General features: G+C 50.2%; 1 protein-coding gene across 1 annotated transcript; it reads left to right on the top strand.

The window, feature by feature from the left end:
• The first annotated feature begins 10,310 nt into the window (after positions 1-10,310).
• Positions 10,311-11,663, top strand: LOC109773635 (MYB transcription factor 69). The gene is made up of 2 exons (XM_020332337.4): positions 10,311-10,792; positions 10,907-11,663. The coding sequence occupies exons 1-2, from the start codon at positions 10,530-10,532 to the stop codon at positions 11,547-11,549; spliced, it is 906 nt and encodes a 301-aa protein (XP_020187926.1). The 5' UTR covers positions 10,311-10,529; the 3' UTR covers positions 11,550-11,663.
• Positions 11,664-21,803: the final 10,140 nt, after the last annotated feature.

Raw genomic sequence — 21,803 nt, 5'->3', positions numbered from 1 at the left:
CAGCTGCCTGGGGCGGCGAACATCGCCTGATGGGCGCCGGGGCGGGGGCCCGTGGCACCGGCATGGTGTACGCGTGGACCACCCCCGTCCAAGGGTTGGTCGCGGCGGCCCAGGGGGCCGGGGGCAACGCCTACTGCTGTGGCTGGCGCCCCCCCCCCCCCCCCCCCCGCGCCGTGCTGCTACTGCTGCTTCTTGCCGCGACGCCCCCCGCGGCGACGATCGGGGGCAGGGGTGGCGGCTGGTACACCAGCAGTGGAGGCGCCTGGAAGTAGGTCGCCGGTGGCGGCGGAGGCCGCGACGGCTGCGGAGCCGTGGGAGGGGCGGCGCGGGAGGTGCCCGCGGCAAGGGCCGTGTGCGTGGCCCAGGACTTCACCATCTTCATCCTCCTCTCCTCCAACTGAAGATAGGCCACAACCCGAGGAAAGGTCGGGTCCGGAAGAAACGTGAGGTTGGAGGCCGCGTTGCTGAACTCCTCGTTCAGGCCGGCAGTGAGCGTGCTGAGAAGGAGGTCGTCGGAGACCCGCTCCCCGAGGTCGCGAAGTTCGTTGGCAAGTTTCTTAAGGCGCATGCAATAATCGTCGATAGACGAGTCAAGCTGGTGGCAGCCAAAAAACTCTTGCTGAAGGAACACACGGCGCTGGAGGGCGTTATCGAGGAAGAGCCCGTTCAGCTTCGCCCACACCGTCTGCGCGTCATCGGTGTCGCAAACGATGGTGTGGAAGATGTCCTTGGAGATGGTTTGGTACAGCCAGCGGGTGATGGTGGCGTCGATGGTTAGTCAGTCGTCATCCGCGAACATGACGTCGGAGTCGACGGAGCCATCAACGTGATCGATGAGGTGGTACTCGCGGAAGACGAGGGAGAAGTAAGTCTTCCAAGCGTAGTAGGTGGAGTTGGCGTAGTCGAGGATGACGGGCATGCGGGCGAAGATGTCGAGATCGCGAACGACCTCCACCGGGGGAGGGGCCGGACCTTCGAAGGGGTTGGAGGGAAGGGAGGCGGCGGCGTGGGGAGAGGCCATTGGTGCGGCGCGACGACCGAGGTGGTGGCGGCGCGGTGGTGGCGATCGGGTGTGGAGGGGGATCGGGTGGGGAGGCGGCGCGGGATAGAGAGACGGCTCGGGAGAGGGGAGGGAGATCGGGGTGGAGAGGCGCACGCGGCGGCGGGGTTCGGGTGCGGCGGCGGCGCGGGTGGATGGTGGCGGCGGCGGCGGCGCAGGTGGATGGTGGCGGCGGCGGCAGCGTGGTGCTGCGGCGGCGGCGGCTGCTAGGGAGGAGCGGAAGTTAGGATTGGATCGGGAAGAAACCTGATACCATGTTGAAAGCAATGCAACTTTCGATATGTTGATCGGGTGCACGGTGCATATATATAAATACAAGGGCAGCCTTCAGCCTCATCTATATAAAAAACTAAAGGCGGGGCCGATAGAAGATTAGCCCTTGTTATTGCGCACCCGAGTAGAGTGAGATGCGGTGGTGGCAGAGGGCCATTGGATTTGGTGGAAGCACGGGCTCGAAGTACTGGAATGGCAAAGACGAACTCGAGGAAGACGAGGGCAAGTGACAACGGTGAATAGTAAACTTTTCCCACTTGGTTATCTTATAACCGACGGCACCGAATCTTCCGCTGCTAATTGCTCGCCACATGTCCGGGCATTCCTTTGACACGTCCCACGGTCGAGGAAGTTACTGGGCATGTACAACGACCGTTGACGTCACGCATAGCTGGTGTGCCTCTTTCTGCTCCTTTTGACTTGATTTGACTCGTTTGAACCAGACCAAGTGAGTCTTCGAGCCCCGGTCCCTTGGAACGGGCTTAGACCAGTTTGATTGTTTGAGTCTAACCTGAAGGTGTTATGCGTTAATGATTGTTTTGATCGAATATGGCTCAAAAGGCCTCTGGCGGTTCCGCAACTAAAGAAGCACAGCTCTGAAGGGCCCACAGATGTTGGGGCACCACCCTCACGGCAATCAGCTCATCAGAGAAACAGTTATGATGACACACAAGCTTTGGAGCAGAGCTCTGGTAGTTCTGCAAGTGCCTGGGCATCACCATGACGGTAGCGAGATCGGTTGAGCATCGCTCTCACGGTGTCGAACTTCTGTAGCATAGTTGTGATATTGAGTTGTTTTGTGTATTTTTATTTTTATTTGTGTTTAATTTTTTATGGCATTCTATGAAAAATGGTTTGAACTTTGTAGGTTTCATTATTTCCTATATTTTATGCATTTTATGAATAAATTTGTATTTCATCGGATATCTTTCAACTTTGAACTTATGTTTAAAAAAAAATTAACTGGGAGAAAGATCATGGATAATGTAATTAGGAGATCGACTATTCTGCACCCAGACTCATCTATGCATGGGCGTGAATAGTGAATTCAAAGATAATACTCATGTGCGCAAGGTGCGTGTAAAATTTTGTGGTGATTGGACCTCGTGCCAAAAAAGACAAAACTTTGTGTCTGAGAAATTTTGAAAAAGAACACTATTTAGAGCCGATTTGTTTTTGCATGAACTCCTCAGATGTCGGACCAATCTGAAATTTGCACACACCTTGCGTATATGAGCATCTTAGATGCCTAAAAGTTCCAGTTTTTTTTGGACCTTTTACACACACAAAAATACAGTGCATCGAGTGTAGATGATCCTGGGCACCATTTGGAGTTATCGACGTATTTAGCACATACTTAGGGCCTCTGAAACAAAAGGTTGGTGCTTTCAAATATGTGTATGTGAAAATTCAAACACACAAACCAATTTTAATTATGTAAAATGGTTTTTTGAATTTACAACAAATTTAAATATTGTCTGGAAACTGTGAAACTTTACATGGTGTCATCACATGACATGCAGAGTATGTGGTTAAAATTTGAAAAATATTTGAATAGGCTATGATGATGTAGGTTGCTTGAAAGTGAAGACGATGTGCCGCCCCGCATATAAAATTAATGAACATGTAGTTGTTTCTCACATATATGACCTAACTACACACTAAAGAACTAAAATGGGTTTCTTTTTTGCACCAATTTTTAGCCTTTTTAATGTACATGTACTTCAAATTTGATTGATCTCCATCAAATATCTAGAAATGAATAGAGACTGTGTTGGACTTTGTGGTGGAGGTTTTGAATAAAGGGTTGTGGGGATTTTGCCTCACAGTATTCAGTCAAAAATATATCTAGAAATGAATTAAATGCCCTAAATACATCGTATTAAATCTAGGAAAGTCTCAAATTTGAACATGGAACTCGAAATGGTGTATTTGTTGGAATATGCTCTATAGGCAATAATAAATGTATTATTATATTTCCATATTCATAATTAAGTTTATATTTCTATGATATAATTGTATTGGTTCTTCAATATGGGATCTAGAGGAAAGCACAATTTCATGTGTGGAAACATAAACAGCAATATAATCCCTGGTCATGCCTCTGAGACTAGCTCATGTGTTGATGATGATCTTGTGTTCCTGATCCCGAGCATTATTATAGTAACAAGGATGCTATCAACAATGAGAACACATTGTTATCAAAACAATGGTGTTCGATAGACCCAACTTATGAATTACTGAGAGATCAAATATTTATTATGTTGTCGGTATTTTCATATAAAGTGTTAATGCTTGGCTAGTCTCTTAGACCATGGGAATATCATATGCCAACATACCAGATGGTTACTTTGGGGTTATCGAACGTCACTCTATAACTGGGTGACAATAAAAGTAACTTACGGGTATATCAAAAACGTATGTCTCGGTATCAATAGTTCAATACTAGGATTTCGTCCTCCGACGATGAAAAATACTCTTTGGGACCACTCGGTGTTACGGTATCATTATCGTCTGTCCAGACACTTGTGATGGAGATCACAGGGATACCGGAATACGAATACGAGTAAAGAGAACAAAACCAGTAACCAGGGTAACATGCATAGTGATCAAGGAGTTAATCACAAGGATACCGATAATATCTCGCCTCAGGTTTTATAACATATCAGGAAGCAAATGGAATGATACTCGGGAACAAAAGGTTCACTTGAAAACTTTGTGAATATGCAAGAGTTAACAAGGGTGTCTAGATCCAACAATTAACTATTAACCGGAAAGTGATGCAGGTCATGTTCGCTTATTTCCGAATCTGTAGGGTCACATGCTTAACAACTAGTAATTATGATAACTAGAGAAAGGAGAGAATGAGCACTGAAAGTGTTTCGGATGGTGCCGGAAGGGTTTCGGGAATTTCAGAAAGGTATAACATGGCCAAAAAAGTTTTGAATCTTTATATGGAAAGTTTTCGAGAGGTTCCGGAATATTTTTTGGGAGAGAAGTCACTCTTGGTCCGAACCAAGAGGGCAGCCTATAGTGGGAAAAGGCCCAAAAGGGGGCGCCCCCTTTATATGGAAGGGGTGGGACGAATTGGGAGGAGGTGGGGGAGGAGTCTCTCCTTAGTTGGGTCGAACTAGGTGCTCCTTGTAGTTGACTGCCCCCTTGCCCCCTTGGCTCCTATCGGAGAAACCGAAAATGTTTCGAAGATACCCGAAGGTGTTTCAGAGAAAACCGGATTAAACCGAGAAGCAGGAAAAATATTGAAGAACCCTAACTAGTATCCGAAATATATGAGATGGTACTAGAAGTGTCTGGAACCTTCTGGAATTTTTCGTAGGGAGCCAAAGGGGGATGCCACTTCGCATGTCCGAAGTGGGCAGGCCCACATGGGCCTTTAGGCCCATTATTGGTGGCACCGCCCCTTTTGCTTTGGGGCCAAGCCCCCTAGGTGTGGCTAGGGTTGGAAGGCGACGCACCCCTTGGGTGGACGCCAGCCCTAGATGGGGGCGCAACCCTTGGGGCTGCCCCCTTTCCCGAGGCGCCTCCCCTTCCCCTCTGCCTATATATAGTGGAGGGGGTAGAACCTCTTTTGCATAGAATTTTCTGTGCAAAGCTGCATCCTCTCTCTCTCTCTCTCTCTCTCTCTCTCTCTCTCTCTCTCTCTCTCTCTCTCTGGCTCTCTCTCTCTCTCTGGCTCTCTCTCTCTGGCTCTCTCATTCTTACACCAAAATTGTTCCTCCCGAAGGGCTGCTCCTCCCTCGTCTTCTACCCCGTCATCGTCTAGCTCTAGGCGGCGAAGCACTGCTGTATCACTGGTGTTGAATGCGTGCAATCCATAGAGGGATCGTATGTTCGATTCTTCTTCATGGGATGGTTCGAGGGAATTCAAGAACAATCTTCACTAACTCTTCTTCTGCTGCAATTCAAAGTTGGTAACAATCAGATTTAATCTTGTATGCATCTTCATGGTGATCCTGGGAACGTTATTCGTAGGATGATTTTTTTTGTTTCCTACTATGTATCCCAACACCAGAGTGCCATCATCTTCCATTGTTCTCACGGATGAGAGGGTGCACGAGGAACACCACCACCATAGACGAAGAGTTCCATCAACCGAGACCGTCCATGATGCCTCATGTCTATTGGCGCAGTCAAAAGGAAATGATCAAACGAGTCCATACCCAGACGTAGAGCCACATGCGGTCGAGGCTACAACACAACAACGGCACCGCAAAGCCGAAGGGCATCAAGGAGCCGAGTCCACACCCGGATCGCTTCACCGTACACATCAACCACCGAGTTGGTAGAAGGTAAACTCCATCACCACCGGGACAGACAGAGAAGAATAGAAATCACACCACCACAAACAAGCCACTTGACCCTGGATGATGTCAGCTAGATGGCAAATAGAGCAACTCAATATCGATGCCTCAAGGAGGGGAGTGACGTTTGAAGCGCCACCGTCAATGGATCTGGATGAATTTGAGGTTTTCCCCAAAGACTTGCAGACCAGGAGGAAGTGTCACAGCTCCATCGAACAATGCCTCCATGGAGGTGAGTGGTACCCAAAGGCGTCGCCATTGTCGGTTCTAACATGGAACTCAAAAGGAGCTTTCACCTGGATTGACACATAACCACCGCCCATGCCCCAACTTCCACAAGCATCCCTGAGGCCGACGACCTCCAGAGCACCGACCATCGCAAGTAGCAGAACCACCATAACGACACGCCGCATTCCCGCCAACCCCACGCATCCGACGAGCACTGCCGTCGCCAACCAAGCTAGACATCTGGGCCCAAATCCGCCAGATGTTTAGCCGCCCCATAGCTTGACAAACCGCCATGACCCACTAGAGCCACCGCCCCGAATCCGTGCGCTACAGCAACGCCCACCACCACGTTGGTCGGTCGTCATCCCTACGAGCACAACAGGACTTCGTCGTGGCCAAGGAATGTGGGCACCAGAGCCCAAATCCCTCATGTGTCGAACCACCACATGATTCGCCGCGCTCGGCCTCCCCATCATGCAGGCGAGTAGGTCCGCCATCGGCACCTCCGCCTGAGGCCGCTGCTCTGACTTCTGTCCTCGTTCCGCAAGCAATCCACGTCGGCCAGGGACGAAGCAGCACGCCACGAGAGAAGCTCCCCCTGCCGCTGCCTTCCATCGAGATGGGCTTCGCCCGTCGGCCTCCTCCGGCAATGGCCAGGCTGGAGAGTGAGGTGGGATGGGACAGGGCGGCGGCGGCAAGGGTTTGCTCATGCCACCCCCTAGAAAGCAACGCGGGTGTTTTTTTAAGCAAGATAAAACAATGTTGAGTTTTCTAAACTCTCGTGCAGGATTAGCTACCCTGCACCAGAGTTATTTTAATTTTAATTTAAAATTTTGGAGGAACTATTTTATTTTTGGTGGGGAAGAGTCAAAAATCCATAGCTGAACACGAGCACACCTGCGCCCGGATGAACGGTAAATTCAAATATTTCTGAAATTTTTATACATCAAAAATGAACAAGTTTTCTGCGGGCGTGCAAAGTTTCATGGCAATGTGAGATAGGGGAACTCGGGACGAAAAAAATAAAATCAATGCTCCAGAATCAAAAATTCTGAACCTTGCTCAAAACTCTGGTCTTTTTGTCAGAGCACCCATCGCCACGAATGTTTTTCATACACCTAGAAAACTTGTGCATCTTTTGTGCCAAAAAATATTTTTTATTTTTCATTTTAATTTTGATTTGTTGTTCATCACTAGGAGCAGATGCTCCCCAACACCAAAACGACATCCTTGGGAAGAGTTACTTACTTAAGTTGACCTGGCCCCGAGGTGTAGCATCAGAACTGCTGTGCATTTGCAGTTCGCTACAGCAATGAAAGGCTTAAGATCTAGTACAGTTTTTTCGACAGAGTCAATTTTGTTGGCTCAAATGGAGCATCAAGTAGATACAAACACAATAAGAGCACAACCGACCTCTGCATAGTTAGAATGCACACAGCTAACATCAATAAAAGAAATCGTCGACAAATAGTAAAGTCATATAAGATCAAAGCTATGCCTAAACGAGAAAAAACTGAGCGATTAAATCCACGATCGACAAACTACATCAATGATCATATCCGCACCAATCATCTCATGACAACACAAGGACAATGAGATTCTTCAATAGCGAAGCTTGAGCGTCGTCGTCACCAGATCCAACCACAAAAGGTCGTCTAGCTTTTCACCATGAAAAACCAATCCGAGCATATCCGAACAATGCCTTCAACAAGGTAATGACGCAAAAACATCGTCATTGTCAGGTATAACATATTAGCGTCAGACTTGGGTTTTCGCACCGGAGCTCGAGACCGAGTACTCGTCAAGCACCACCATCGGAGTCAATCATGTGTTGACGTCATCATTTTTCCACGATCATAGTAGCTGCAAGGCGCTGGGCTAGAAACCGACTCCCGCCACTACACAACCATCCCTCTAGGTCAAGTCATTGTCCATAAATTGCATCTCATCGTCAAAGTCAAAGGCAACCACCGAATCTAGAGGGATAGCCCTTGTAAAGATTTTTCGATGGCCATTGCAATTCACAGTGACCGCTGACGTGGGTCTAAGTGGTCATCGCACGGACCAACACGCGAAGCACCTCACCGCTGACTACCACCTCGCTGAATAGAGCCCAGCCCGGATCCGGCCATGGAGCACGAAAGGTAGATTGAATCACTGGCCAAGAACCAGAGTGTCGTACCCCTCGTGACTGCAGCACCCACGACCCCTGGCCCATCTTCACTGAAGCTCCCATTGGTAGGGCCCAATGCCTAGCGCCTGGCTCGAGATCTACATGGAGTTGTATTTAACTAACTAATCAGAGGTGCTCCTCCTCCAAGAAAGAAAGTTAGGGTTTGTGCCTCCCGCAGGCGCCGACGCAGGTCCGCCTCGTCTCCGGTGGCCCTAGGGCCATGGAGGCGCGGTGGATCCGGGCAAGGGCCGGTGGGAGGGCTCCGGTTTTAGTCGGGTTTTTTTCAATCTTGTTAGGGTTTGTGTCCTGCTTAGGAAGGCGAGACGACGGCGGCTCCCTGAAGATGGAATAAAGGTCTCCCTGCCTAGTCCCCGTTCCGGCGGTGCGTCTAGCATCATTGGTGGGCGTGTGGAGGTGTGTCTCCGGCGGATCTATTTTTGGTGGATTTACTCGGATCTCGTCGTTGTTCATCTACGTTGGTCTGTCTTCGGTTTGGATCCTTCCAATCTACGTTATTCTTCATCGACGGCGGTCGCTGTTCTGGGGTGCTGGTCCTATGGGGCCTTAGCACGACGACTTCCCGACTGTCTACTACAACAAGTTGTGCCCGACTCCGGCGATGGAGGGGCGATGACGGCGGCGCGCCTTCGGCTCGCTTCAGTGCTTATAGTCGTCGCTAGGTGATCTACGGATCTGGATGTAATTTTTATTTCTGGTGTTCGTTGTATTACCATGATTGAAGATGAATAGATCGGAAGTTTTCCTGCAAAAAAAAAACTAATCAGAGGTGATTGACTTTATTGCAACACCCACAAGAAACAATGGTGAATGCATAGTTGGTAGCATCAGATTGTGTTTCTTGCGTTTATCACTTTTTTTAATAAGAGATGTGTGGCTCAGGTGTTGGCACATTGCTGCTGGTGTTGCCTACGCAGATGAGCCTTGCAAATAATATGGACAAGGTGGACCTACCTGCGTGCGAAATGTATATGACCTCCACAATATTAATAGTGGTTTATTTGTTGACCGGATAGATAAGATTATCAATGCTACGTGATGTATCAATCTATTTTTTTAAGGAACACGAGATACACACGTTTACGCTCACAAACATGTATGTGTATGAATGAATGCACACACATGTATCTCTATGAGCACATTGGCTAGGTTGTTGGCAAATTTTGGTATTTTCGGAGTCATCATATACATCTCATAGTCGACTAGAATGTCATCGGTCACCGAAATATACATCATTGAAAAGTCTAAAATAAATATTTTAAAAAAATGCGAGCAAACATGCCAGGCCTGAGACCTGACCTTGTGTGAGCTGGTTTCACCAAAAGGAACCAAACCATGAAGTGCCATTTATGTTTTCTACTCCCTCCGTAAAGAAATATAAAAGCGTTTAGATCACATTTTTACAAAAGGTAGTTAACATTAGGCATCACCCGCAAAAAAAAAGTTAACATTAGGCATCACTTATTATTATTTTTCAAGTGAATAGTTTGGTTTTGTTGATCATTCAAACAAAGTAGTCGGATAAACCAAAATAAACACCGACAATAAAAATCCATGATAAAAACAAAAGGTTACATCAAGTTTCGTCGAAGTCGCCATCTCTAGTTTCACTTTTTGTAGCTTGATTTTTCTCCATGCTCAATACTATGCCTCCAGTGTTAATAGAAAAATGCTAGGCCTACGTAAAGTTACGTAACTTGCCTTAACTTATCTCTTCGCACCCCCTCCCCCCCCCCCCCCCTATTTCAACCGGGGGTGGGGCCCTCCCCTTATTTCCTCTAGCCTAAACGTGCCATGTAATCAGTTACGGTAATTACGTAGAAATCCTTACGTGGGTGTAGCATTACTGGTGTTAATAACACTGGTAATTTTACTGTCTTCTGTATGAAAAAGTTTTAAAATGGTGATTTCCTTATAGAAAGTTTGACGGAATTTCAAGATTTATTATGGGTTCAACACCTTTCGCAAAAATATTATGGGTTCATGGCTATGCGTGATTTGTGCATGTTATTGCGGAACGAAATGCCTCGATGAATCAAGCTGGATGAGCCATCTGCCGTCGGCCTCTTGCACGCGATGCAAATGCCGGAGCCTTTAAATTTCACACAGTAGGCAGTACACCTCTGGCTATATGGCTATCCCGTCCACCCTTTAAGGCGTGGGCCAGGTGGATCGATGGGTTCCTATATCATTCATGTGATGCTGTTGATGGAAAGAGAAAGCGTGTGTACTACAGACCGATCAGCAGCTAGCAAGAAAGTGAAAATCACAGTAGCGAGAGCGTCACAGGTGTACGTACGTAGACGGCAACAAGTGAAAAGGAGCTCACTCACTCACTCCCATTCAGCTCCAAGCTCCTTGCTATATATACACACGACACGCTTGAGACAGTGCACGGCCAGAAAAAGACGAGATCAAATCAAGCGGGGGATCCAGAGAGAGTGATCGAACAGTAGTGATGGGGAGGCCGCCGTGCTGCGACAAGTTGGGCGTGAAGAAGGGTCCGTGGACGCCGGAGGAGGACATCATCCTGGTCTCCTACATCCAGGAGCACGGCCCCGGCAACTGGCGGTCTGTGCCGGTGAGCACCGGCCTCATGCGCTGCAGCAAGAGCTGCCGCCTCCGCTGGACCAACTACCTCCGCCCCGGCATCAAGCGCGGCAACTTCACAAGCCACGAGGAAGGCGTCATCGTCCACCTCCAGTCACTCCTCGGCAACAGGTATACTTACCACTGATGAACTTCATATCATCGATCAATGGGGGGCTGGGGCAGTGGCCTGGCGTCCATGGCGATCGATTCAGCTAACAATTCCATCTCTTGCTTTGAATGTAGATGGGCGGCGATCGCGTCCTACCTGCCGCGGAGGACGGACAACGACATCAAGAACTACTGGAACACGCACCTCAAGAAGAAGCTCAGGAAGCAGCAAGCCATGGGAGCCATCTTCGCGCCGCCGGCGGCATCCTCCCCCGGCACAGCAGGCGACAGTTTCGACCACCAGCACCACCATGACATGGTCTCCAGGGCCGACGGCTACGGGGCCGGCCAGGCGTACATGAACACGGAGGTCTCGCAGCTGATCGCTGGGCGTGGTCACTCGCCGTTCGCCGACGCTGCCGCCGAGGTCTGCTCCTCGTCGTCCTACGCTTCGAGCGTGGACAACATATCCAAGCTGCTCGGCGGCTTCATGAAGAGCTCCCCGCCGCCGCCGCCGCCGCACAGCAACTACGACGGCGACGACGTCAAGCCTCTGCTGCCCTTGGACAGTATGTCCGGCACCGGCAGCGCCGAGCTGAGCTTCACCGCCAGCGTGCAGCAGCCGGCGTTGATGGGGGGACGCGTCGCGTACGAGTACGACCACGAGACGAAACAGCAGCAGCAGGCGCCGCTGTCTTCGATCGAGAAGTGGCTGTTTGATGAGGCCGCGGAGCTGGAGCTGTCCGATGAGTGCTACTCCGTTCCAATGCTGTTCTAGCTAGCTAGCTGGGAAAGTAAATTAAGAAACAATGGCCGATGGCGTCACAGCCCACACGCGCGCGCACAAACATACTGTGTTAATTAGGTTAATTAATTTATGTTACTCCATGTTTGATACTCTACCTATGCATCCATGTTTGATACACACAAGTAACGAGTCAAGCCTCTGTTGGTAATTTCCTAGCGTCCATAGCCGACATTACGCATACGCATGTACGCACCTCCTTGTAGGCTGAAACGTCGAAGGGCTAGAGACAGCGACAGGGATTTAGCAGAAGTGGCGAACTGTGTCATCTGCATTCCGTAGGCATGATGTAACCAAGGTTATCTATGCTCAAAAAGGGAAGAAAAGGCCTGCATATATTTATGTCACTTGACCTTGAACAAATTGTCTCTGATGGTGAAAAAAAATTGGAGGCTGGAGAGCACTCTGATCATGTTATTTCTGGTTTTATCAATCACAAGAAGCAGAACATCAGCACAGTGGGTGCTTGTTTTGTTCTTCACGCAGAAAAGCTCTGCAGAGAAATGTGCAAACTAATAATTAAGCAACTACAAGCTTCAGTTAGAAAATTGTACAAAATTTCACATTTGATGGCGCCTACGTTTAGGGACATCAGCATTACTGGAAATGAATTGTTGACTTGTTAGTGTTATAGCCCGAAAAAAAAAACTTGTTAGTGTTATAGGTCAAAATTGAGCATAGGCAGTACTACACGGAATGGGCATTAATACCCAGGGAAATGCTTAGTAATTGCATGATCAAGACATGGTGGCTGCTGGTTACATCATGAGAGAGAGTGAGGGCGACGGGGTGACATCATGGTGAGAAGGCCTGCATCCCGACGCGAGGTGACGAGGTGGCATCCACGGTCGACGCGATCCTGCCTCCCGACGATCCGGCTAGGGTTGGATTACACGCGGGTGAGAAGAAGGAGATGGTTCGTCGTGTCGTTCATCGAAGGACGGCGGCTGCTGCGATCAGGCCATGGAAGGGCCCCTTGCCTAAGGTTTGTCTCCCGAATCTTACGATCTTCGATTTAATTCATCCGCAGTCTTGGATTACGGTTAAGAAGAGGAAACATGCGAGGCGGATCGGCGTTCGTCAGGCACCGGCGGCGCCTGTCTTGGCTGCGCCGGCGATGGGGATCTCGGAGGAGTGATCGCTGCGTTTGAATAGCCTGCTGGGCTCTGTTGGGCCGGCTCGGAGGGAGCCGGGTCCACGAGGAGATGGGCCTGGGTCAGATGGGTATGAGGCCCATGCTGTACCGGACCATAGTCCTGCCCATATCGCTATCGCATGCACGTACGAGGGTGATCGATCTTCTTCCTGTCGTGCGCCGTCTCTTGTTGCTCCTAGGGTTCACAGGCGCGGGATCAGAGGATTCCCGGTGTGTGGTGCTCATCGGGCAAGGAGGATCCGGCCTCTCCTGGACATGGCCGGCCGCGGGGCTGCGCCGCCGCCAACCAAGAAGCTGGCTTCGTCCGCTCCAGCAGGGCGGGGCGGGGAGGATCCGCCGCCGGCGGCGGGTGCCGGGCGTGGAGCCCTGGTGCCGCTAGGCCAGAGGCAGCAGGCGGGCAGGGGTGCTCATCTGGGTAACCCGGGCCGTGGTAATGCTAACTTGGGCGTGAGGCCGCCGGCGCCCGTCGCTCAGTCGGCAGCGGGTCGAGGTGGGCCTAGGCCTCCAGCGCCGGGGGTGCCCATGCAAACGGCGGCTGGAAAGGGCGGGCTCAGGCCTCCGGCGTCCGGCGCTCCACCGGCAGCGGGTCGAGGCGGGCCTAGGCCTCCAGCACCGGGCGTGGCCAGTGTAGCGGGTGATGGCAGAGGTGGTGCTGCCCCTGGGGTCGTGCCGTCGCATGCGGGCGGTCAGCCTCATGCCGCGCCTCCGCCTCACTTCGTCGCCAGGCCGGCTCAAAACCGGTCGGGACCGTCTCAGACGAGGCTGAATTCAAGCTCTAAAGAGTCCCGTGTTCCGCCCCGAGGCCAGTGGGGGGGACGATGGGTTAGATGTGTATGGTGATGGACAACATCATGGTTCCTCTTCCACGGGAGGAGGTCGTGGTTATGCCTGGCAGAGTGACGGGTCTACTGAGAGACCTTTTCTCGGCCCTCCAGGAGGTTTTGTCGAGGGTGCCTCCGGTCCGGATCACCGCCAGAGAGGTGGCTACCGTGGACATCGTGGTGGCCGGGGCGGTGGCCGCGGGAGGTATCGCAGGCCGCCTCCGCCTCCGGCAGTTGTTGACCATGCGGCGTCAGCAGTGGAGACAGATTCCACGGAGCTCCCTACCCAGGCGATGGAGGTGGTGACGGCTTTAGCCAATGTTGAGGTTCCTGCGACTGGGATTGTGGCTGAGGCTACCGATAGGACTGATGCTGAGAGGGCGTCCAAGTGGGCGCGTAAGAAGGAAAGGATGCTTTGCTACCGTTGTGGTGAGAAAGGCCACTTCATTGTTGAATGCGTGGCAGAGCTGTGTGAGTCGTGTGGTAAGCCAGCACATGCCTCGGGGGATTGCCCGTTGTTGCGTGACCAGGCTCCGACTTTGACAATGTATGGAGTTTATTATGCTGAGCTAATGTTCTTTGAGTCCCCGGCCGCGAGAGAGATTCCGGAGGAGACTTTGAGCTTGACCACCGGGGTTGTCAAAGCTACTCAGGGTGAGGTTTCGGAGGCTCAGATTGTGCAGAGGCTTCAGGAACTGGCACCGGGGAACTTCCAATGGGAGCTGGTTACTCTCGAGGCCAATGTTTTTAAGGTTGAGTTCCCATCTGTGGATGATCTGCAGAGACTGTTGAGTTTTGGCTTGTGTAGAGTTCCTGGCACTAGGTGCATTCTGGAGTTTCATGAGTGGCAGAAGGTGGAGCCTAAGGGAAAGCCGCTTACGCAGGTCTGGTTGAGGTTTTCGGGGGCTCCATCTAAGCCTTTGCAGGATGTTCGAGTTGTGGCCAGTATGGGTATTATGGTGGGCAAGACGGAGAAAGTGGATATGGCCTTTACCCGTGCACATGGAGTGGCTCGCATCTTAGTGAGCGTTTTGGATATTGAGTTCATGCCTGATGTGGTTAACTGGACTTATAGGGGAGAGGTGTTTCCACTTGAGATCGAGTTTGAGGACGCTGCCCTGTTTGCCGAGGCAATGAATGGGAATGATGTTGATATGCACGAGGGGGACGACAGTGCGGGAGCCGAGGGAGCACCGACTGATGAGTCGACTCGTGAGGGGACTAACGGTTCTCGTCCTGATGCTCAGTCCGGGGATGGGACCGGGGTTGAGCCGGCACCCTCACCATCGGTGCCTATGACTTCGTTGCGGTTTGGGTCCTTTGAGCCAGCCTCTGCCCCTCCCAGACTATGGAGTGACCGGGTAGATTCTGATGATGTGTTTGAGCATTCACTACCTTTGTTGGAGTTCGAGGGTGCCGGCGGGGCCCTGGCTGGATGCTTGGCGAGGGCATCGTCGGCGAGGACTTTGGTTGGCTCTGGGGACGGGGAGTCGGTGGTTGCTTCCATTTCCCTGGCTTCACCTGAAGTCGAGGTTTCGGAGATGACGGCTGCGGCCGAGGTGGGGCGCGGGGGAGGGGATTCGGGGCAGGTGGCTTCGACTTCCCTCTTCACTATCCCGACGTCGGCGTCGCCGGTCGTGGCGGGATCGGCGGGTGCTGGGAGAGGGGGCCCAAGGCAGGCGGCTTCGGCTCTTTTTCCTCCGGTCGTGGCGGCGGCGACCGCGCCTTCTGAGGCGTTGGGGGAGGGGGGTTTGGGGCAGGTGGCCCTGACTCCTCCTTCCTCGTCGGCGGTCAGGAGGACCGCGTCTCCTCCGGTCGTGGCGGCGCCCGCGCCTTCTGAGGCGTTGGGGGAGGGGGGTTTGGGGCAGGTGGCCCTGACTCCTCCTTCCTCGTCGGCGGTCAGGAGGACCGCGTCTCCTCCGGTCGTGGCGGCGGCACCCGCGCCTTCAGAGGCGCTGGGGGTGGGGGATTTGGGGCAGGTGGCCCTGGCTCCTCCTCCCTTTTCGGCGGTCAGGAGGACCGCGTCTCCTGCGACGACGACGACCCATTCTTCGCCGAAGGGTGGGGCGGGAGGAGGGCTCGGGCAGGCGGCCCCCGCCATCCTCTCTCCCAGCGTACCCGTGGCTATGGGTCTCGGCTTGGGGCACTTGTCCGAGGGGTATGGGAGCCCGCAGCCGCCTCCTCCGGTAACCTTGCTTGACCCTTCGCGGGTTTCAGCACGAGGAGTTACTAGGGAGGAGGTCGTTGCTTTTGGCGGGATCCCGGACCCGGCCTCGACGGGGAGGCGGATGAGTGCTCGCATTCAGGAGCTTCCGGAGGTTGATGACATGCAGCAGAGGTGCGCTATGAGGGCGGCCAAGCTTCATGCGGCTGAGATCTCTACTGGTATGTCCGTCAACATATCTAATTCTTTATTGCATTTTTCTAATGAGGAAATTATAAATAATGCAAACCAATTAGGAGTTTCACTAGGGGCTACTGATAGTGAGATTTCCAATTCGGTGAATGATTTGTTAGATTTGGAGGCAGAGCGTGCCTTAGAGACTATTCCTAATCTTGCCGCGGTTAAACCCATGAATGATAATGAAATTGATGCGTTAGGGGTCAGAGTGCTCGATAATATGTGTATGGATCTAGCACCCTCCAATCATGAGTCTGAGGACGATGATATGCCCATAGATAATGCAGTTGTTTGTACCGCTGAGCCCGGTTATGAGGATCGGGAGACTGAACCTAGTAAACCAAAGCGCAAGTGGAAATGGAAAATTTATCCCGATTCTGTAGTTCGTAGGAGTGCTAGGATTCGGACTACTAAAAAATTTCATGATGAGTGATGAAAGGAATCTTTTGGAATAGCAGAGGTCTGAAAGACTTGGCTAAAAGAAGGTTTCTTGCTGAGGCATCTCTGGAGCATCGTCTAGATTTTATTGCTCTATCGGAAACTGGTAGAGATAACTTTGCGCCCCAGTTTCTTTCCTCTCTTGCGGGTGGTGTTGATTTTGATTGGCATTGCCTCCCTCCGCGAGGAAGATCGGGTGGTATCTTACTGGGTGTGAGATGCGATTCGCTTGAAGTCCGTAGTGTAGTGATGGGCGACTTCGCGGTTAAGTTTCGAGTCAGGTCTAAGGTTGATGGTTTCAACTGGGCGTTGGTGGCGGTTTATGGTGCCGCACAGCCCGAGCTTAAACCGGAGTTTTTGGCGGACCTTGTTCGGATTTGTGGGTCCGAGCAGCTTCCAATCTTAGTTGGGGGTGATTTCAATATCATTAGGAGGAGAGAGGAGAAGAATAATGATAACTTTGACGGCAGGTGGTCGTTCATGTTCAATACTATTATTGAAAGCTTGGATCTGAGGGAGATAGAGCTTTCTGGTAGAAAGTTTACCTGGGCTAATTCTTTGCCAAACCCGACTTACGAAAAGCTTGATCGAGTTCTCGCGAGTGTGGAGTGGGAACAGAAGTTCCCTCTTGTTACGGTGCAAGCTCTCTCGCGGGGCTTTTCCGATCACACACCCTTGTTCGTGGACTCAGGGGAGCCGAACCACGTGGGAAACAAAAACACCTTTTCATTCGAGATGGCATGGTTCGAACGGAAGGGTTCTTGGACCTGATCGCTAGGGAATGGGCGAAGGGTGTAGGAGGTAGGACTGCGGTCGAGCGTTGGCAGAATAAGATTAGGAATTTGAGAAGTTTCTTGCGGGGTTGGGCTAAGCACCTTAGTGGGGTGTATAAGATTGAAAAGGACAGGCTCCTTTCTCTTATACAGACCCTTGACATTAAGGCCGAATCCACGATTTTGATGCCTGCTGAGATCCAGGTTAAAACTGAGGCAGAGAAGAGGTTGAAAGAACTTCTCCGCGAAGAAGAATTGAAGTGGGCTTTGCGGGCTAAGGTCCGCAAAGTGGTTCAAGGGGACGCGAATACTCAATTCTTTCATCTGATTGCTAATGGTAAGCACAGAAAGAAGAGAATATTCCAACTTGAACAAGATGAGGGCACTATTTTAGGACAGGATAACCTAAAAACCTATATAACCGAGTATTATAGGCAGTTATTTGGATCTCCGGAGGATAATTGTGTATCCCTCGATAAGTCCAGGACTGAGGATGTGCCCCAACTATCGGCTGCTGATAATGATGTTCTGGTTGCCCCGTTCTCAGAGAAGGAGGTGTTTGATGCTATTGCACAGTTGAAAAATAATAAGGCTCCTGGACCGGATGGATTCCCGGTTGAGTTCTACAAGAAGTGCTGGCATATTATTAAGGGGGATTTGCTACCTATGTTTCATGATCTGTTCTCTGGACAGCTTCAATTATTTCACTTGAATTTTGGAACGATCACACTGCTTCCTAAGAAAACGGATGCTGTGAGAATTGAGCAGTTCAGGCCGATCTGCCTTCTCAATGTTAGTTTTAAAATCTTCACCAAGGTCGGGACTAATAGGCTCACACAGATTGCGCATTCTGTGGTGCATCAATCCCAAACTGCTTTCATGCCGGACAGAAACATCCTTGAAGGGGTGGTCGTCCTTCATGAAACGCTCCATGAAATCCATTCCAAAAAATTAGATGGCGTAATTTTTAAGGTGAATTTCGAGAAAGCGTACGATAAGGTCAAATGGCCATTTCTCCAACAGGCATTGCGTATGAAAGGTTTTGATGAAGCCTGGCGCCGCCAGGTTGAATCATTTACGCAAAAAGGGAGTGTGGGAATTAAAGTGATGACGATATTGGTCATTACTTCCAGACACATAAAGGCCAAAGACAAGGAGATCCGATGTCCCCTATCCTGTTTAACATTGTGGTTGATATGTTAGCCATTTTGATAGGAAGGGCTAAGGAGAATGGTCAAGTAGGTGGCTTGGTACCTCATCTGGTTGATGGAGGTGTATCCATCCTTCAGTACGCTGATGATACAATCATCTTTATGGAGCATGACTTGGCCAAGGCGAGAAATATGAAGCTGGTGTTATGCCTTTTCGAACAATTGACCGGGTTAAAGATTAACTTTCATAAGAGCGAGTTGTTCTGCTTTGGTAGAGCCAAAGACGAACAGGAGGCTTATAGGCAATTGTTTGGGTGCGACTTGGGGGATTTACCTTTCTCTTACCTAGGTATTCCAATCCACCATCGAAAGCTGACTAACAGAGAATGGAAGTGCATTGAAGACCGGTTTGAGAAGAAACTGAGTTGCTGGAAGGGCAAACTCATGTCATACGGAGGCCGATTAATTCTGATTAATTCGGTGCTCACGAGTATGCCTATGTTTCTCTTATCGTTCTTTCAAGTCCCAGTTGGTGTTAGGAAAAGACTGGACTTTTATCGATCGTGTTTCTTTTGGCAGGGTGATGATCTAAAAAGAAAATACAGACTTGCAAAATGGGATATCATCTGTAGACCGAAAGACCAAGGGGGTCTTGGTATTGAAAATCTTGAAGTTAAGAACAGATGCCTTCTTAGTAAGTGGCTGTGGAAGCTCTCTTTTGAGACTGATGCCATGTGGGCCCAAATCCTTCGCAGCAAGTACCTACAGACAAAATCCTTGTCCCAGGTCACAGTCAGGCCAACTGACTCGCCTTTCTGGCAAGGACTGATGAAAGTCAAACAATCTTTGTTTAATAGGACAAAGGTTGTTATTGGCAACGGCGCTAGTACACGCTTCTGGGAGGATACTTGGCTCGGCGAGACACCCTTGGCCATTCAATATCCGTCTTTATATCGCATTGTTCAGCGACGTGAGGTGTTCGTTGCAACGGTATTTCAATCTATCCCCCTTAATATTCAGTTCAGACGGTCGTTAGTGGGCAATCGTTGGGAAGAATGGCTCCTTCTAGTGCGGAGACTAATGGACGTACAGCTTTCTCAACAACCCGATGAATTACGCTGGAAACTGACTAGGTCTGGAGTATTCACGGTTAAATCAATGTATATTGATGTTATTAATTCGAGCTCCATTCCTACCTCCAAGCATGTTTGGGCTGTCAAAGTTCCTTTGAAAATAAAAGTGTTTATGTGGTTTGTCCATAAACAAGTTATTTTAACCAAGGATAACTTAATTAAGCGTAATTGGACAGGACCTACGAGGTGTAGGTTCTGTGATCGGGACGAGACGATCAAACATCTCTTTCTTGATTGCCCGTTTGCCAGAGTCCTTTGGCGGACGGTACACATAGCCTTTAATATTACTCCACCGAATTCTGTCACCACGTTATTTGGGACATGGCTCACTGGGATTGAGCCTGACTTAGCGAGACATATTCGTGTTGGAGTTTGTGCTTTGTTGTGGACTATATGGACTTGCAGAAATGATTTGGTTTTTAACAGAACATCACGTATTCATTTTTTGCAGGTTATTTTCCGAGCCTCGGCCGTGATCCGTTCATGGTCGCTACTCACTCCGATGGAGGCCAGGGAGCATTTGGTTACTGGATCTATCCGCTGGGAGATGGTAGCTCGGGATATCTTCAACCGGTTTGGATGGCGGTCATGTAATAGGATAGGCAATTAGTTTACCTATCTATCCTTAGCCAGCCGGTTGTGGCGTTTTATCTTGGCTAGTTTGTGTCTCTAGCCTTTTTAGCTCTATGTGAGCTGTCTTTTTAGTTTTTTTCAGTCGGAGATTTTGGAACCTTATTGGAACCTTTTCATTTGGTTAATAAGATGGCCGTATGCATCACTCTGATGCAGAGGCCGGGGCGACCCCCCTTTTCAAAAAAAATGATCAAGACATGGGCCGTCACGTCCTTCTCCGTTACACGTCCCTTTGAACCCTCCGGTATAAATTCAATCTCTGCAAACTCCGATGTAGATTCAGAGCTGACAAATTAGTTACTAATACGAAACATCATCTTTTTTTTCAAAAAGGAGGATTATTCCCGACCTCTGCATCAAGCGATACGAAACACCATCTGGATGTAATTCAAATTCATCTATCTCAAAAGTCAGGTAACGGTAATAGTACTACATCATCTTGTTGGTATATTACTGTGTTTAACTCATCTAAGCCAAAGATGATCATCAGACTTCAGAACATGATAAGAATCGAGTAGAGGCATAAGAATCAAGTAGGGGTATACGTCTCGATTTGATGTAGCCATCATTCACGGTACAGGATGGGGCCTAAGGCTACTGGTGCACGTGTAGTTTAAGGGTGCCAACGGAGTGCCAGGACTGGACAACCAACCAGCAGCTAGCAATCAAGTACGAAAGATCGATCCATGTTACCTCACTGGAGCCCATGAACAAGCTACATTGACCCTTCCAGGAAACCTTTTTGGTTGTACAGTAAGGATGCAGGTGCCGGTCCCGCTAGGCCGCAAAACACGATAAATTAGTTCAGAATACGCCAACAGCTTCAAACTCTCCTAACCAAGGATTCAAGATAAAATAAAGCCAGTGTTCTAACCTTGGCACTAGAAGACCAGTCCCAGCCTTTTCAAAGAGTCTTGTGTATATCTGTGTTGTCGCTGCAGTGAAACTGATGGTCAATTGAGGAAATGGGAATAATCTAAATTTCTGAATAAAATCATCCCCAGAAAAAGCAAAGCATTCAATGGAGTGATTTTTTTTTCGAAATGGAGGAGGACCCCCGGCCTCTGCATCTGGACGATGCATGCAGCCACTTTATTAATTATTCACACAAGACCTTACAAAGTTATACAAAACTAAGACTAAAGCCACCGTCTAGACAACATCTGTCGCTACTCCTATCCAGTTGATGAAGGGAAGCTGATAGTCTGGGCCTAATACCAAACAAACCCTGCAGCCAAACCTAACATCTAAGACCTGAGGTCCCAACCAGGACGCCTGTGGGGTATGGGGCACCCACCAGTCCGGCGCACTCCTCAACCAAGACGCTTGCCGGGTATGAGGCCGCCGCAGCCACCTGCCACCAATCCATCTTTAGTGCTGTACTGCTGCATGTACCTTGCCCGGTCTAGCAGCCGTCGACGCCACCACGACGCCAGACAACGCCACCATCCTGCGCTCATCCATCATCACACGCCCACCGGCGAGACCCCGCTGCTCCATGCCGCTGAGACCCGCCGTTGTCGACATGTCAGATACCACGCCGCTCCTCCTCTTGTCCCCTCCAGCCAACACTTGCTCCAAAACGATGCCCCCAGGAGGGAGAACGATATCGAAACGTCGTCATCGTCCGATCTGGTAGACCCAGATCTAGGGTTTCTCCCGGAACCTTCCGATCAGGTTGACGTGACCTGCAATGACGATACCTCGAGAAGGGAACGACG

The sequence above is a fragment of the Aegilops tauschii genome, chromosome 4 (assembly GCF_002575655.3).
Source record: "Aegilops tauschii subsp. strangulata cultivar AL8/78 chromosome 4, Aet v6.0, whole genome shotgun sequence".
In the NCBI taxonomy this organism is placed as follows: Eukaryota; Viridiplantae; Streptophyta; class Magnoliopsida; order Poales; family Poaceae; genus Aegilops; species Aegilops tauschii.
Note: the sequence above shows the minus strand (reverse complement) of the source record. Positions and strands in the feature narration are given on the sequence as shown.

Coding starts and splice junctions, on each gene's coding strand:
- LOC109773635 (XM_020332337.4), top strand. CDS start 10,530: ATGGGGAGGCCGCCGTGCTGCGACAAGTTGGGCGTGAAGAAGGGTCCG. Junction 10,793..10,906: donor CAGTCACTCCTCGGCAACAG/GTATACTTACCA, acceptor CTTTGAATGTAG/ATGGGCGGCGATCGCGTCCT.